The sequence below is a fragment of the Hipposideros armiger genome, unplaced genomic scaffold (genome assembly GCF_001890085.2).
Source record: "Hipposideros armiger isolate ML-2016 unplaced genomic scaffold, ASM189008v1 scaffold_75, whole genome shotgun sequence".
Classification (NCBI taxonomy): domain Eukaryota; kingdom Metazoa; phylum Chordata; class Mammalia; order Chiroptera; family Hipposideridae; genus Hipposideros; species Hipposideros armiger.
Genome location: NW_017731425.1, coordinates 3745341 through 3761607, shown reverse-complemented (window position 1 = coordinate 3761607; position 16267 = coordinate 3745341). Strand labels below are relative to the sequence as shown.

The following is a 16267-nucleotide window of genomic DNA, read 5'->3' as shown; positions in this document are numbered from 1 at the left end:
TTCTTCAATCTAGTTGTGGAGGACGCTGCTTCACTGGCCCAAGTTGGCACCATCATTGCGCTCTTCCCGGGCGAGGCAGATCAGTCGCCGGCTTCTGGACGGCCGCTCACTGCGGCTGCTGGCCGCTCACGCTGGCTGCTGGCTGCTGGCTACATACGGTAGCCCATGGCAACCCACTGCCACAGGGACTGCAGCCTACGCCGTCGCCAGCGACTCACGGCAGCCCAGCTCCAGGTTGAGCTGTTGTTCAGCATCCTAGCTGTGGAGGGCAGTGTCACTGGCCCTCACATGTGGGATCCGAAGCAGGGCCCTCTGGCATCCCAAGCCAGCTCTTAACCATCGTGCCACTCGGCCGGCCCGCTGCTAACTATTTTTTTAAACATTAGACTATGAGTCTTTGTTTTTATGAGTGCCTTTTTACTTTAATATCTATTTATTATCAACCATTTGGGGCCTTATGCTTTAGTATTTTTTTTTCCAAACAACATATAGTTTCTTAAAGAGCATGTGGCATATTGCCATCGTCTGTTGATCTCCTTTTTAATTAAGTTTGGTTCACTTACATATATGATTACTGGTAATTTTTCTTTCTTTCAGCTTGTATTTGTCCTACTTTTAAAATGACTTTTGTTGTTCCCTCCTTTTTCTGTTCTTTTAGATCAATTAAGTTTTTAACATTTTACTTATTTCTTGTCCGCTAACTAGTTGCGAAGTATAATCCTATTTCTATTTTTGTGTGTGATTATGCATATATATTTTACTCTAAAAGTAATCTACTCTTTCATCTCTTCCCAAACAACTTACAACACTTTAACTTCCTTGTTTTACATATTCCTGTTTAGTGTTTTCATTCGTCATTACTCCCCAAGGGAGACATTACTCTTTTGATACAATCAGTATTTGTTTCCGTTTATTCCCATTTACCTACTTCTTTGCCCACTCTTCCTTCATGCCTCTCAGACTGTTACATGTAGGATTGCTTTCCTTCTTTTTGAAATACTTTCCTTGGAAGTTTCTTTAGATACAGGAATCTGGTAATGAACGGGTTTTGTGTTTGTTCGTTTTGGTCTAAACATTTATACAACTGTAGAATTTTCTGGCTCTCCAACACTGGTCACAGAAGATCAGAAGCGTTTAGTCGTCTAAACAGCCACCCACTAACAGGTCCTGGCGCCTTGGCTGGAGACCTGCGTTACAGATCAGCGCTGCGGTGTGCTGCCTCGGGATCTCCTCCTGGCGAATATGAGGTTACAGTGTATTTATAAGAATAAAACTCCAGAGATACGTGCTCGTTAATGACACATGGCCACTCGGTAGTGCCAAGAAAGCTAGGACGGATGGCCTGTGCAAGAAAGAGATGCAGATACAGCACTGAAAACCGAGGGAACTCATGCTTTAATAGACACTGAAATCACAAAGGAAGGCCAAGTGCCTTAGCAGTCTCAATAAAAATATGAAGTTCTTTTTACATGATAAATTTCATAATATAAAAAGTTTAATGCCATCTGGAAACTGTGTCATTTACAAAAAAAAGTCCACATAGGCCAAAGATGGCTAACACTGCATACGAGGGGCGTGAGTGCCAAGTGGGGAAGGGGTCCGAGGAAGGGCGACGTGACCGCACGTGTCCTCGCATGGAACATCTTGGACAGATCTGGCACAAACAAGGGCCTAGTTCACAAACCACATGTACAATCAATTTAGATAAAACAACAAAATATGTGATGAAAATTATACAGTTTTCACTTTCTGCCTACTTACTAAAAGCAAACCAGATTATTGCGTGGCATTTTTTTCCAACCTGAACCGAAACTAACAACGTGACAGTTCTTGTGGGAGGCGGCGGGACAGGTAGGCAGCGGACTGAAGTCTTGCTACAATGATCACCTGCTGTGAGTCACCGGACAGACAAGGTCAGGGGTAAGGACAGCGTGTGCAGCACCTGGTCTCCTGCTGAGACCCAGCACGTATCAGTATGGACCATGCATTTTTTCAAATGGGATGGAGGTGAGAATTTTTTCATTTTACTACACACAAATGTGGATCAAAATGTAAATTTTTGTAACTAATTTTGACTTGGTATTTTGACTTCGTTTAAATCAGCAAAGCAGTTAAGTCCGCTAGTGAGAATTAAGGTGGAGCCCACTACTACCTTGCTTTGTGGTCATACCAAGGTTGCCAAGAGAGGGAGACTTTATTGCTTGTGTTCCGTGTACTTGCATCTGACGGAGGACAGTATGGCCAGGGCATTCCAGTTCCCTGAGCTGAAAAGAATGATATCCAATGATATCTGCACATAGAGAAAAAAATTTTTTTTGTAAATTTTACCCACATCCATTGACTCCTTCCAAAGTGAGCAAAGACCCACATCCTGCGGAGGAGTCATTCGCTTCTGTCCACATGGCTCAGGGTCCCCGTGCACGCCCATCAATTTTGTCCACAACCTGACACTTTTCCTAGATTGCAGAAACAACACATTATTCTAATTGTTTTCTGGTATCTATACCAGGAGTCAGCAAACTTTCTTCATCGGCCGGGTATTCGATATTTTAGGCTTAGTGGGCAAAGAGGCAAAATCAAGACTATTATGTAGGTACTTATATAACTATTTAAAAATGTAAAATTTTTAAAAAACCAGGCCTCTGACCAGTTAGCCTGTGGGCTGTAGTTTGCCAATCCCAATCTGTACAAAGAAGCCTGTGAATTATACATAATTTTTAAGTGCATCCTTTTATCAGTGTAGCCTGAAAAATTCACCTTGATTTTACATCCATTTCACTCACAGAAAAACACCAAGACTGACAGTGAACATAAAGAAGTGGTGACTCTACAATGATTTTTAGTTTGGTCCTATTATTTCATCATCTTTGCATTCCTTCATTGAACCTTGTATCTAGGACAAAATTTAAAAATCATATATACCATTTGGCTTTTTCAAAATGAAACCTAAAACAACAATTTACGTAGGACTGAAACCAGGTTAGGACCCATGAGTCCTCCTGGCTGGCTTGGTAACCCCGGGAAGCGGTCTGGGTGGTAGAGGGTGTGCCCTGGAGGGGGCACGGGGCAGCCCCTCGTCTCCATGGACGGAGCAGACTCCGGGCCTTTCCTCCAGGGCTCGTTGGCACTTGGGAAAGAGGCTGAGATTTGCTGAGAAAGGAGCAGCCCAACTATCTACAGGTGGATGCAGAAATTTCCTTTGAGGTTTAGTTTTCATGGTTGAGGACCTGATTTTTCTATCTAATGCACAGTGTTATAAACTTGGCTTTCATTTGCTATGCTAGTACTTTTATAACCATTTATTTTTTCCCCTACTGACATAAAGACAACCTCATATTTGCTTACTTCTTTATAAAGTATTTTTCTTCCAGTGTTGGAATCAGGGTTAGAATGGGACCACCTTCTTGTTTGCTTTCATCAACTTGGCTGTTGCTAAATGCAGAAACCTCTGACATAGCTCAGAAAAATAACAAATTGAATAAATAGTATCCTCTTTTCAGGGTGCAGCGAGGAACGGGGCAAGCAGTCCGTGTATGTTTATAAGGAGAGCCCCTACCCAGGGTTAAAGCTCTACCTGGGGTCTGATGGTGTCGGTCCTGCTGGGCCCCTCACGTCCACGCCCACATGGCGCTGGTGTCCTGGCCGGGTGGCAGCCCACCTTCGTGTGACACACATTCACCCTCACAGTAAGGATGGTAGGATTGGAATTTTAGAATTACCTAAAAGAGGCTTATTTAAATTCTCCAACTAAACTTAGTACTAATATGATTTTCAGCATTTCATTTCTTTATTCAAATAAGTTAATGGTCACCCCTACACAGACTACTCTTTTGTCTCCTGGCTGGCAGCGATTTCAGTGTACTGCCACCGCCTAGGGCAAGTCCACCTTTGCTTTCTGTGACAGCACTTTCAGGGATGTGTCTCCGCGTTTCGGCAGTCATCTGGATGTCAATCCAGCAAAAGCCCCCACTTCCCAGGCTGTGGACATTAAAGCCTTCGGGGAGGCTTGTCCTTCAGACGCAGAGCAAGGGGTGCTGGTCACGATTAAGATGCGGGGTCATCTCACAGACATGGGGGGGCTGGAGTTGTGGGAACCTGGCAGCAGAGTTAGATAGAAGTGGTTTTGAAGGCCTAGAACGGAGAATAAAACTAAGCAGCTGGTACAGGGAATAGGAGCTGGAAGGCTAGATTCTGGTTAAATCTAGTTAGCCAGGGGATTTTTTTTTGGTTGTTTTTTGTGGTTTTTTTTTTTTTTGCATATAAGGACTAATTTCAATCTTTCCTCCCAAAACTTGATAATTACTTATTGATGACTATTCAAAATTTGACATTTTAAAAAACGTTTTGAGCTTTTAAAAATAATACCTATAAATGCAAAGTACTATTGATAATAAAACCAAGTTGTTTATCCACGTACAAAAAAGGTCAGTAATGTTTTAAAAGCACAAAGTTGCATTTTAAATCACAATTGCATAGTTCTAAAATGCCTGGATAAGAGTTACATAAAATTTTTAAGAAAATTCAAGTTTGGTTGACAGTGGGGCCCCAAGGACATGTGTATAGCTCGATGAAGCCGAGTTCAGGATGGAAGCACTGTTTCCATGTGAATTATTGCGTCGTTACAATATCATGAGACCAAAATTGCTACAATTTAATACAAATCATTGGCATTTTTAAAACCATAATTCTGTTTTTGGCTAATATAACACTTCCATGAAGAATTCAAGTTAGAGAGATTTTACATATCCCACCCCCAACCAGCACCTGAAAGCCTTATAAAAGCTCTATTTGTATTTTTGTGTATAAAAGGTACTGCATATATACCTCTTAGCAAAATATGTGTTCCCTCTCCTCTCCCCACCCCAGAACCATGACCATTTTTGTACAAAAATCCTGTTGAAGAATCACATCAAGATGAGAAGCAGGAAGTTCAAAGGTAAACATTTGGTGAAGTGTGTAGAAAATTCCATGAGCCTCGTGTACCAGCCCCACAGAAGTCCTGGCTTCTGGTGAATCTGTCCCGGAGTCCCAGAGAAGCCACCATCCGTGTGTGTGGTGGCCCCTGGGCGTGGCTGCCCCTTGCCCGGAGAGCGCGCCCATGGTGAGGTGGCCGGTGGCGTCGTGGGTGACTGCACTCAGACAGGGAGGGGCCGCGTGAATGCCCACACCCTCCCTGCGGGCTGCTGCGCTGAGTCAGTTGGGATGAACGATGCTTTAGCATTTCGAGGACGGAAAAAATCTTCCCGGGGACAGAAACTTGTAGCCGTTTCCGGAAGGAAGTCTCAAAGGGCGAGTGGGAGCGGCAGCCGGGGGACTGGCGGGCAGCGGCAGGGTGCTCACGGGGGTGGTCTCGCTGCGCCAGTGACCGTTGGGAGGGGCCTTTGGCGGCGCTTCTCCACGGTGTTGCAAAGACAGCTCCTTAAGTTCAAGCTTGTCTGTGCCTTCCTCCTTTTTATTGTGCCGAGGTGACAGATTTAATAGGCTGAGGACATCTCTTTTGGAAGTCATCGTTCCAGGAGTCCCCCGGAATATTTTCATTGGTCCTGTGGGATGCTGGGGGGTACTCTGCCAGAACATCTTCAGGTTGTGGACAGCCTGCACCTTCTCGTCAATGGCTGCCATTTTCAGCTTGTCTATGTCGGGGGCATCAGCTGGACTAGAGCGGGCGGAGCCGGCCGAGGAATAGGACAGAGCCGGGGACGGTGCGCTACCAGCAGGAGATTGGTGGCCTGAGCTGGGGGACATGTTCCTTGGCGACTTGGAGATGTGGGCGCTGTAAGGGGAGCTGGGATACTTGAGTTTAAAGAGAGGCTGGTCAGTCAGGGAAGTCTGGGAGTCGGAGCCAGGGGACGGCCGGCCGCTGTGCTGGCTCGGGCTGTCTTTGATGGACGCCTCCGAGGTGGTGGGGCTGCTGTATCCTGAGCTCACCTTGGGCAGGGATGAGCTTCTGGCTGGGGGCTTTGGTTTCACAGTGACTGGTGATGACTGACTCTTCTGATGGGAGAGGGCAGGTCGGCTGAATGCGCTCGTTTCTGACGCTCTGAAGACCGTGGCACTGTTTGGCACGGAAATGCCGTCCTCGGGGTTACCACTCTTGCCAGTCTGGCCGCCGCCCCTCTGAAGACGCTCTACCGCGATGAGATGACTTTGTGTCTCCTCTAGAATCTTCTGGGCCAACTCTTGTGGATCAAGCTTTGGGTTGCTTTCTTCTTGGGATTTCACGGTACTATCTGTTTCTGTGCTAGACTGGTCTGATTCTCCCGTATCTGAACTTGCTAGTTTTCCAACTTTTTGGAAGGGTGAGTTTGGGCTGGGAATCAGAGTCATTTTAACCGGAGAATTTGGAGTGCTTACGCTCCCCTTGGAGCTTACGGAAACTTTCACACCTCCAGCTGTCCCTCCTCGAGACTGCTTGTGATCCGGTGAGAAGCATGCCTTTCTGTTTTCTTGGTAGGCCGACAAAGGCTCAGTGCTGATGATGGAAAACCCTTCATACTCTTCTTCATCTTTGCTGCCTGCAGGGCGGGTCTGGGGGGACAGCTGGCTCCGAGGCAGGGTGGATCGCTGTGGGTAAGCATTCTTGGACCGGTCGTAGTCCTGCCGTCCTCGGGCCCCCCCACCTTCAGACCCCCCCTCGGGCTTGGAGACAAAGCTCATAGAGGAGGCGATGGAGCTGAGACTGTACACGGAGATGGCGTCCGAGGCGATGCTGTCTGCACCGGTGGGAGAGAAGGGAGGGTGCTGGTAGCCCAAGGGCAGGGCGTTGGAGACAGACTGGGCCGAGGCCAGGGACTCCAGGGAGGACGAGCTGTCCAGGCTGAGGCGTTTGGGCAGCTCAGTAGAATCTAGGACAAAATGTATGTGCCCAGAAGGCAGTTAGAATTCTATACAGTTTTGAAATTTCTTTCAAAATCACTAAGCATATTTATATGCATAGAAGCTAGCAAAGAATTATACAAGTGCAACTCCTAAACAACTTGAATTCATCTTAGAACCTGAAACACCCCAGGAGACCTCACAGCCCTGCACGCTGCAGACCCCCACCACCGCGCCCATCTCGACTCTGCTCCCTATCTCATGGGACCCCCATCTGCCTCCTGCTCTGACCGGGGTCAGTGGGAAGTCTGTGATGTCCCCTGTCCTAGACCCACACACCGTCCCACCAGCTCCAGCCCCATTACTCTACATCCCAGCAGCCTCCTCAGGGTCATTGACACTCAGTCTGTGCACTCCTCTCTTAGCCCACTCCACTCAGGCTCTTGGCGCCCCCAGTTCTTGTAAGGAATGCCTACACTCCCAGTGATGCCCATGCTGCCACCTCGGTGTTCACTGCTCAGTTCTGCCCTCACCGACTACTCCTTCCCAGGCCCCTCGTCATCTGTGTGACCTGTGAATCCCGGGTGCCCACAGCACACAGTCCTCTTCCCCTCGGACCTGTATGCACAGTTATATCTCCACAGCGGCCTCTCCCTGAACTCCAGACTCATAGAAGCAGCTGCCTATGTAGGTGTCTAATGGATACTTCAAAACTGAACGTGTCCAAGGTCCTCCTGCCACTTTCAAGGTCTCAGCAAAAGGCAGCCTCTCTCTGGTAGGGTCCAAGTATCCCCTTAGCCCTCTCCTTCTGTCTGACATACATTCTTCATCAGATCCTGTTGTTCTGCCTTCCAACCATGGCTGCCGTCCGAGCCAGCGTTTAGTCTTCATGCTGCAGCCTGCCAGGCCCTTTGAGAAGGTCAGGCAGGCAGGTGTGCCCCCGGGGCCTGAAAACCTCCCAGTCCATGATCTGGGCTCCTCTCTGGTTGCGTCTGCTTCGCGCCCACCCTCCCACTTTCTGGTCCCTGGCCCTGCCTGTTTTCTTAATAGCACTTGGCAGCGCCTCGTCTATGCACTTCGTGTATTTTAATTGTAACTTCCATGAGAACGGGCAGTTTTGTCTGCTGCTCTTGAACAGTCCCTAACACATACACAAAAAATGTTTCTCCACTTTTCTTCCCACAATGTTTGTGCTGGCGTCTGCCCCCAGGGGGCGCAGGGAGAGCGGTGCCGGGAGGAGCACGTACCGAAAAGGGCGAGCAGGGACTGGAGCGCAAAGTGCATAGTTCTTCGATTGGCTTGTTTCCCGGTTTTCAGGATTACTTCTTCCTGACCAACTTCACAAAGATCAAAACCTAGAGGAACAAAATATATAAACATCTGCATCCCTAGGGATGATTCTACATCCTGAAACGATGAGAGCCGCGGGGCTCCTGGTACAGTGCCATATGGGAACCCCGCAGGTCCCTCAGCAAGTGGGGCTCCCTCACCCGTAACACCCGGTCATGGGGCTCCCCATTTGCTGCGTGCAGAACCTCACGGCCCGGCTCCCCTGTCCCTTCATAGAGCACCGGCTGCTTTCCTGCCCAGAACTACATTCTCGGGAGCTGAAGTTAGGCATTAGTAAGGCGTGTTAATATTTTTCTTCTCCATTCTTTTGCAGAACAGTCCATTAAGGAGATGGCCCAGGACGAAAACTGGCCACCCCTTTGGCATTGAGTCCCGTATTTAAAACCGACGCACGGGACGGCGGAAGCTTCTCAAGGGCGAGGGCAGTGTTTCCGTACATGCTCAGGGCCTGCGCGGAGCGCTGTGAGCTCTGCGACGGGCAGCATCGGCCACCGTGGCTGAACCGCCTCGCAGGGGCTCCCTCTGCCAGAGCCCAGGGGGCTGCTCACCGAGCCGACGGTTCTCCTGAGACCTGGAGCAGGCACAGCACGGGCGGGAGCCTCCTGAGCAGGAGGCTGGCTGGCGGGCTGTTGCCACCACACTTGGACTTATTAAGTAGAGACATTGCAGAGGCACCCAGTACTGCTTCCCGCGGAAGAACTCAGGAGGAAGCAGCCAAACAGACGCTGTGTCCACAGAAAGGCACCGCCAAGCAAGAATTTGGAGGCCGTAGAGCTCTCAGCCCTGAGACTGTTCCCTCAGCCACCTCTGCGGGTCACTGTCTCCGTGGAGACGGGGCAACCGCTTGGTGCCGAAGGCCCAGGGGCACCGGCCCTGTGATCTCACAACGTTCCGGTGACAGGGACCGTGCTTCACGGTGCCGCCGAGCTCAGCATGCTGTGCGTTTCATGCCTGAGCATATTTACCGAGGGAGAGATCCGTCTCTGTATTTTTATTCCCACTCGAGGATTCGGACATTGGTGTGACACTGTCATTCCTTAGGGAATTGGGTTCACTCAAGGAGCCACTCGGCATTCTGGTTGCTATGGGACATTTTCCTCTCTGAACTCAAAAATAAACAGTCCCTGGAAGCAGCAGGAAGGTCTCAGAGAACTCGGCATTAAAAACAAATTAATCATATAAATGTAATATTTTAGTTAGAAACCTCTAGTTTTACCAAAATGATTTGAATTGGTTGCTCCAAGCAAACTGAGTCCTGTGAATACCCACCGCCCTGTGATGGGTTGTGATGGCGCATGATTAACGTGGAGGACATCTCTCTGAGCCTTGGAGCCCTCAGAGTGAGGGAGCCACTTGAGGTTACAAGTGTGTGCACACCGACTCACCCCTTGAGTATCAGTGAGATTTGGAAAGTACAGAGAAGTAGAGGAACAGCAATGAAAATCATCCACAATCCCAGCACCGGAGATCCAGGGGCATCAAAAACGTCTAGTTCATGTGATGGAGGGCTAGCTCCGTCACACTCACACTCACACTCACGCCCACGCCCACACCCACGCCCACGCCCACGCCCATACTCACACCCACACTCACGCCCACGCCCACGCCCACGCCCACGGGAAGCTTAGGCCCTGCGTGAGGACGAGCTTTTCCTTTATGAAGGAAGGTCTTGGCTTCATCTTCTTACCTCACCTGTGCCCTGTGTCACTGTCCCAAGCCCAGCCTTACAACCTGTGACAGAAGTGAGCAGACATCCGTCCCAGGTGTGGACCTGGCCCTTCTCACTCTTTCTCCATTTGCTCCTGACTACATTTATTTAGATAAAAATTTACTATGTTTACACCAAGGCTGTATTAAAGTCCATGGGAAACAAGCAAATAATACGAAACATAAAGGACAGCAAAGTGTCCAATCACGGGACTTGGGGCCCCTGTGTGTATGTGTGGGGGTGTTGTGGGTTTCCCTTTTTACCTTTAAAATGGAGCCAGCCCTAAGATGAGGTGAGCTGGGAAAGGTCATCTGCAAAGTGGGTTAGAAAAGATGGCCCAATACTGAATATCCGGGCCTTACAAAAATAAAAATCCTCTTTTTAAGGACTTGCTGCCCTGCCATGTCTGAGAGCTGGTCCTCATAATAGTGAATTCAGGCTGTGGCACCCCCCAGACTCCCTGCTCCCTCAGGTTAAAAACCAAAGGCCATCCCCTGGCCTGGTGACCCACCATCCCCTGTGCCACCTTGTCGACCTCAAACTTGGCCTCTTTCTGCCTGGCTCTTTCACCTGCAAACACCCGCAGGCTCTCTGGGCCTGCCCCTCACCCCTCCAGCCAGCCTGTCACTAGGACCCTGATGCCTTTTCTGCCACAGCGCACCCTCACCTCTGAGGTGCGTCCCTTAGGTTAGGTATTCGCTGTCTGTTTGCCTTCCCCACGAGAACAAACCCTAAGGGGACAGGGCTTCTTGTGTTTTGCTCACTGCTGCGTCTCCAGTGCCTAGGACACTGCCTGGCACATAACAGGTGTCTGAAAAAGAGCTACGTGTGCATGGCACACAGGCTCTTACGTGGAGCAGAAGAGCAGCTTACAGTCTCCTGTGGTTTACCAACAGATGCACCTGTTCTAAGTGTTAATAGCAGTTACTTCAAGAGCTGCTTCGCTGTGTAAGTGTTGAAAAAGGAAAAGAGTCCCGAATTGGACACAGACTCTGATATATGCAGTTCTAGGTCCCCACAGTCAAATCAAAGGTGGTTTCAATTGTATTTTTTTTCTGCCAGTTTCCAGCAGCCAGTGAAAGAGAACATTGAAACCATTATTTTATGACTATGTTCTTTAGCTTTTAATCATAGGCTGACTCCCACCAATACTGGAATCTATCAGTTTCATAGTAAGATGACTACAGATGAGAGAGATGAAACAGTAACGGAGGGGCAATGGGACACAGCCCGGGGGCCATTTGGGAATTGTATTAACACACCAGAATCTTTCACTGTCGAGTAATAAAACATCTAAGAAAACCCAAAAACCCCGAAGAGTCTACCAACTTTACCCAACAGAAAGTAGGAGAAAAATAGATTTTTTAAAAATGGAACTAAATAAACCAATTAAGTCAAGAATGCTCTGTCCTACCTAGAGCTGCCAGGAATTCATGACAGCCCGGGAGCCGCCACAGCTGGACGCTGATGGAGACCTGGATGGGCGCCGATGCGAAGTCCTGCTCCTTCTCGCAGGCCTGCAGCTGGACCAGGACCTGGTGGAGCTGAGAAGGGGGACAGCGTGAGCCCTCACTCCTTCCGGCTTCCTTTCCCTCCGGCCCGCCTAGGATTTGTCCCCAAGCTTTTCTTGGGTCACCTGTCACTGTCCTCACTGATGACCTTGCATGTGGAACATCTGACATTCTCTTTGCTGATGTCCTCGCCTAGTGTCCTCTCTGTGGGAAGCTCAAGGTTGCGGGCCAGCCCACAGGCAGGGTTTCTGCTCCGAGACCTCCTCGCACACACTCGCTGCGGGGCTACTGCGCACAGGAGAGGGCTCGGGGACTAGATGAGGGGTGGGTTATGGACCTGGTCGTCTCCCTCTATTTAATTAAAATCATCATTATGACCTCGCGGTACAGGGTGACGAGGAATCCAAGGTTACATCCTAGAGCCTCAGCACTGGAAGAACCCGCTCAAGTGCCTGTGGTGTTTGAGATTTCCTGAGTCTGTGAACACTACCCAGGGGCCTTGTGGGCTCACAGTGTCGCTTCTGCCCCTGCTGTTCTGCTGGAACTTAAAAGGTCAAATCGAGAACACAAGAAGGGTGGAGCAGGAAAAGGGGAGCCAGAGCAGAGGAGGGGGCAGGCTGCCGGAGCCAGTGGCACCGGTCACCCAGCCGGAGCGTGTGTTGGCGTGTGCGTGCGGCTCCGAGACACCACAGCACATGCGCACCGAGCTGAGTGCCGAGGGGAGCTTGGGGTGGGTGGGTTGAGGGGCTCACCTGACGACAGTTGCTACTTAAGGTAGTACTCACCATTCCAACCATATTTTTAACAGCCTTCGGCCAGCAGATTATAAGGAAAAGAGAGAGAAAGAGAGAGAAAGAAGAGAGTTTAGACTCAAGCACAGGTTGTTATGCAACACGAGCTGATCACTGCTTTAGGAAGCGCCACACCAGGCCCGCGGCTCTGACTGGGAGGGGGAGAGGAGCGAGAGTCAGCAGGGACGCGCAGGAAAATGAACAGCCACACGTGCTCGGGGTCAAGGGGCTTAGGGTCAGGGTCAGGGTCCGCCAGGCCCTGCCCTTCTTCACCAGGAGCAGAGCAGGGCAGGCCAGACTCAGGTGGGGCAGGGGCACCGTGGGCATGCACAGGCCACTCTGTAAACCAAGGTCCATGGTTCGAGAGCAACTCAGCAAACGCCCACCAGCCACCAGCCACCAGCCACGGGAGGCAGCCCAGGCCAGAGGATAGCAAGTCCCTGAGCTGCCACCAAAAGCAAGAAATTAAGCAACTGGCTTTGTGGGTTCTCGGTCTTGCCTAGCAAATGTAATTCTAGCTTTCTCTTTTTGGAGAGCACAGCCTTCTAGTTCTCTGAATTCAGGGTGTTTTAATATGCAACGTTCCAGAAGTGCCACCCCACTCCATTCAAAAGCAGATGTGACACCCTTATTATAAAATGAGTAGGAACTCAACGAAGGGTCCAGGCTGAGCTATGCTCCAAATCCGGGCTGCAACCAACCCCGGGGACATGGCGGCTCCAGGCACCATTCAGATTTTCAGAGGTGAATCCTAGATGGAGGAGCTTGAGTTCCATATAGAAATATTTCTGCTTAAAATGATATCTGCTGACAAATATATAATAATGTGTATTATTTTTTTGAAATTAGTACACTCCAAGATGACCAGAGAAAAGTGCTGTGCTCTTCAGGGGTTGCCCCCACTTCCCACACGTGGCTGTCCCCGGGGCTTGCTCCAGGGCCTCACTGGCCGGCAGGGAGACAGGAGCTCTGGGACCAGGCGGGAGGCGCCTACATGGTGCTGAGATTTGGAATCCTCCAAACACCTCAGTGAGATCTACATTTTCTTACAGCATTTTTAAAATCCTACCAAGCGGCATCCTGACATAGAGCTGTTTGTGTTCACTGCTGTACCTCAGCGGCTGTTTTGTTTCAGGTGGTGGGGTTCATATTTTGACCTGAGAAAAAGTATTGGAACACCTGTAGCCCTACTCCTGGCTTAGGGAAGGTGGCTGTAACACTTGTCAATCAGCAGGAAAAACTGGTGGGTGGGGATGACGAGGTACAGGAGGCCACTGAAGCAAGAGTTCAGGAAATGCCTTAAGACTACAGGTGGGAGGGGCCCCGCAAACGTCCCCTGAAGGCCCTAAAGCTCTTGGGACTCAGCGCCCCTCATGTCTAGCACGTGCTGGGGAGGGCTGTTCTCTAACACCCAGCTTTTGCCTTTTCCTTCTAATCACAAAGGCTGAAAAAAGCCATGAGGCTGCATTACTTGCACGTTCCTAGGGCCAGATCACTTTCTTTCCAAATTGGCAGAGCCCTGAGACCTGGGCTCAGCCGTCCTGGCTCAACTCACCCGGCTGATGAGCTGCTCGCCCGTCTCCGAGGCGGTGATGAGCTTGCAGAGGGCTTGAAGGGCAGGGTTGGGCAGACCTGAACCGGGAAGAAAGAGATGGCTGTTAGCCAGAGGGGCTTGTGCACCCACAGTCCTGCTGTCTCCCCAGGGGAAAGAGTCCAAAACGCTCAGCACTGGTGGCATTTCAGAAGCTCAGGACAGCCAGAGGTGTGCGTCCCGGTCCGACTTAGAAAAGGAGGGAACGGTCTCAGAAAGACAGGTGGAGGCAGGGCAGGGGCCAGACCTGACTCAGCTGTTGTCTCCAGGTGCACGGTCACATGCCCAGGACCCCGTCTCAGTCACTCAGACAGCATCATGCCTCTGAGTGAAACCCAAAGGGCAGCCCTGGGCACCTGTACCCCACTTCACCCTGGGGTTGGCCGCATGGCTCTGTCTGAGCCGAAGCTGCCAATGAAATGGTAAGAGCAGCTGCTGTTGGCCTCCCTCCCGTTGCCGCCTGTCACAGCAGGAAGCGGCAGAGCCAGGGCGGCGCTCTCCCGGGTAGAGGACGCCTTGCCATCACAGATGGAAAGGTTAGGGCAAGAGCACCCATTTCCTCCAAACCAGGAGAGGCTGCGGCTGGGACTGCCATTTCTCAGGAAACTCATTCCAGCTATGAGATCGGCATCCTCATGAGTGCAGGGGCCACAGCTACCATCCCTCTGTCCCTGCTGTCGGCCAGCCCCTCGGGGGCCCGGCTCTGCCTGAGGCTCACCTAGCAGGGACTGGATGGTGCTGCTGCACTGCTGGAGCCGGTCGCCCGGGTCGGAGGTTGGGAAGAAGACGGCTGCTGGCAGGCCGCTGGCCGGGGGGTCCAGCCGGAAGCCCACGGCGGTGAGGAGGGCCTGCCACCCGGGGATGCCACCCACTTTGTTCTCCACGCTCTGCTGGGACGTGTACATGGCATTGCGCTGCCCGTTCTGAATGCGCTGCAGGGACTTCTCCACCTGGAAGGGCAAAGGGGAGTGAGGCACTGCTCTGCGCAGGGGCCAGCCTCGTCTCTCTCCAAGTGGCTTTCGAGGAACACAAAGCCCCATGTGTGAAGCCAGTGCTGACGGCTGCCAGTCAGGTCCTGGGCACCAGGGCCCGAGGACCATGACACTGCAGCAAAGGCCTGGCTTCTTGCAGGGAGGGTGCAAAGGGAGAAGATGTCACCGTCAGAGCCAGCAAAGGCTGGTGTGACTTTGAAGAGTTCTGTCCCTCTCTACCCCGCCTCCTCCCGCTCCACGATGTCCTCCACAGACACTAAAGTGATTGGTCTGAAAACCTATCTCAGGGCAGGGGCCCGCCCCGAACCATGTAATGGTTCCCCGTCCCTAGGATAAACCCTGAGGCCTTCAGACCCCTGTTCACCGCCCCACATCCCTCGCCCACCACGCAGTGCCTGGCATGGGCCTCTGCTGGCAATGCCCTTTCCTGTACCTCTGACTCATCCTTAACCCTGCAGCACAGCCTCCAGAACCTGTATGTCCCCCTCCATGGTCAAGTGCCCCTCCTGCCTTCCGGGCCTAAACCAGTGCCTGGCACACATAGGCTGAATTCATCCGGGTAACTACTGCGTTGACTCTCCCCTCCCTGGGAGCACTCAGCACTTGCAACAGCCTCGGGCCTTCTCCTGGCAGTGTCTTTCTCTCGGGAACCTCAGTCCATCTGGAGATACTGCTTGCCCTGAGGCACATGTGCCATCACTGGAGTGGCCCAAGAGTCGTTCCGAGATGTCATCTGAGACAGTAAAATCCTGATGCTGGGGGCTGACATCACAGGCAGGAAGAAATGAGTGTTCCCAGGCAGGACAGGCAACCAGCTGCTTTCCATCGGGCTAGAAGGGCCTTGGAGACACTGCGCACAGGGGCAAGGGGCACCCAGGGTAGTTAGGAGGGGGTAAGGGCTGGTGAACGTGACCCATGGCCCCTGTAGTCACCCCAGAAGAGGAAGCCCGGAAAGAAGAGAAAACCCTTACATGTGCCTGAGGGCCTCAAGGCCCAGTGGGGAACAGCTGGGAGCCTGGCACCTGCCGCACAGCCTGGCCTGGGAGACGCAAGCCGAACAGGTAGAAAGGGCGTTCAGTTTTCTAAGAAAAGCGGTCTGAGGCTGCTACAAGGAAGGGTGACGACACTGGGGGTGACAGGAACTTGAGAGGGGCCCTCGTGCTGAGCAACACGTGCTCGGTGGGGTTTCCAGGCCCAGGTTAAAGTCACTTGAGACAGTCCCCCCAGGTCCTCAAAGCACGTAAGGCCATCCACCCTGTGGCAGGCAGCTGGGCTACCTCACGTCTGGCCTGAGAGCGGCCGGAGGTTTTCAGCTTCCAGCATTCTCATGTGTTCACACACTGACTTCTGTCAGGCCTGAGAAAAACTCCTCAGGCTGACCCTAAGCTTAAGAAACACACGTGGCTGCTCCGTCACCAGGCGTGTGCAGAGAGCTGCCACCCCCAGGCCCATGGGGCAATAAGTCTGCCCGGCCAAGGGGGTGTGCCCACCTGGAACCCCGCCCCCCA

At 51.4% G+C, this 16267-nt stretch overlaps 1 protein-coding gene across 5 annotated transcripts in view; it reads right to left on the bottom strand.

Moving 5' to 3' along the window:
- Nucleotides 1-1384: 1384 nt before the first annotated feature.
- TTC28 (tetratricopeptide repeat domain 28) overlaps nt 1385-16267 on the bottom strand; it is a 681749-nt gene continuing 666866 nt past the window's right edge. For 4 of the 5 annotated variants that reach the window (XM_019643162.1, XM_019643164.1, XM_019643165.1 and 1 more), the window contains 6 exons: nt 14486-14717; nt 13732-13808; nt 12171-12194; nt 11289-11418; nt 8064-8171; nt 1385-6845 (listed from right to left, as the gene is read on the bottom strand). In XM_019643162.1, coding sequence (XP_019498707.1) covers nt 5215-6845; nt 8064-8171; nt 11289-11418; nt 12171-12194; nt 13732-13808; nt 14486-14717 — 2202 coding nt within the window. In that variant the 3' untranslated portion in view covers nt 1385-5214. The remainder of the gene's footprint in view (nt 6846-8063; nt 8172-11288; nt 11419-12170; nt 12195-13731; nt 13809-14485; nt 14718-16267) is intronic. The other variant, XM_019643163.1, reaches the window with a different exon arrangement.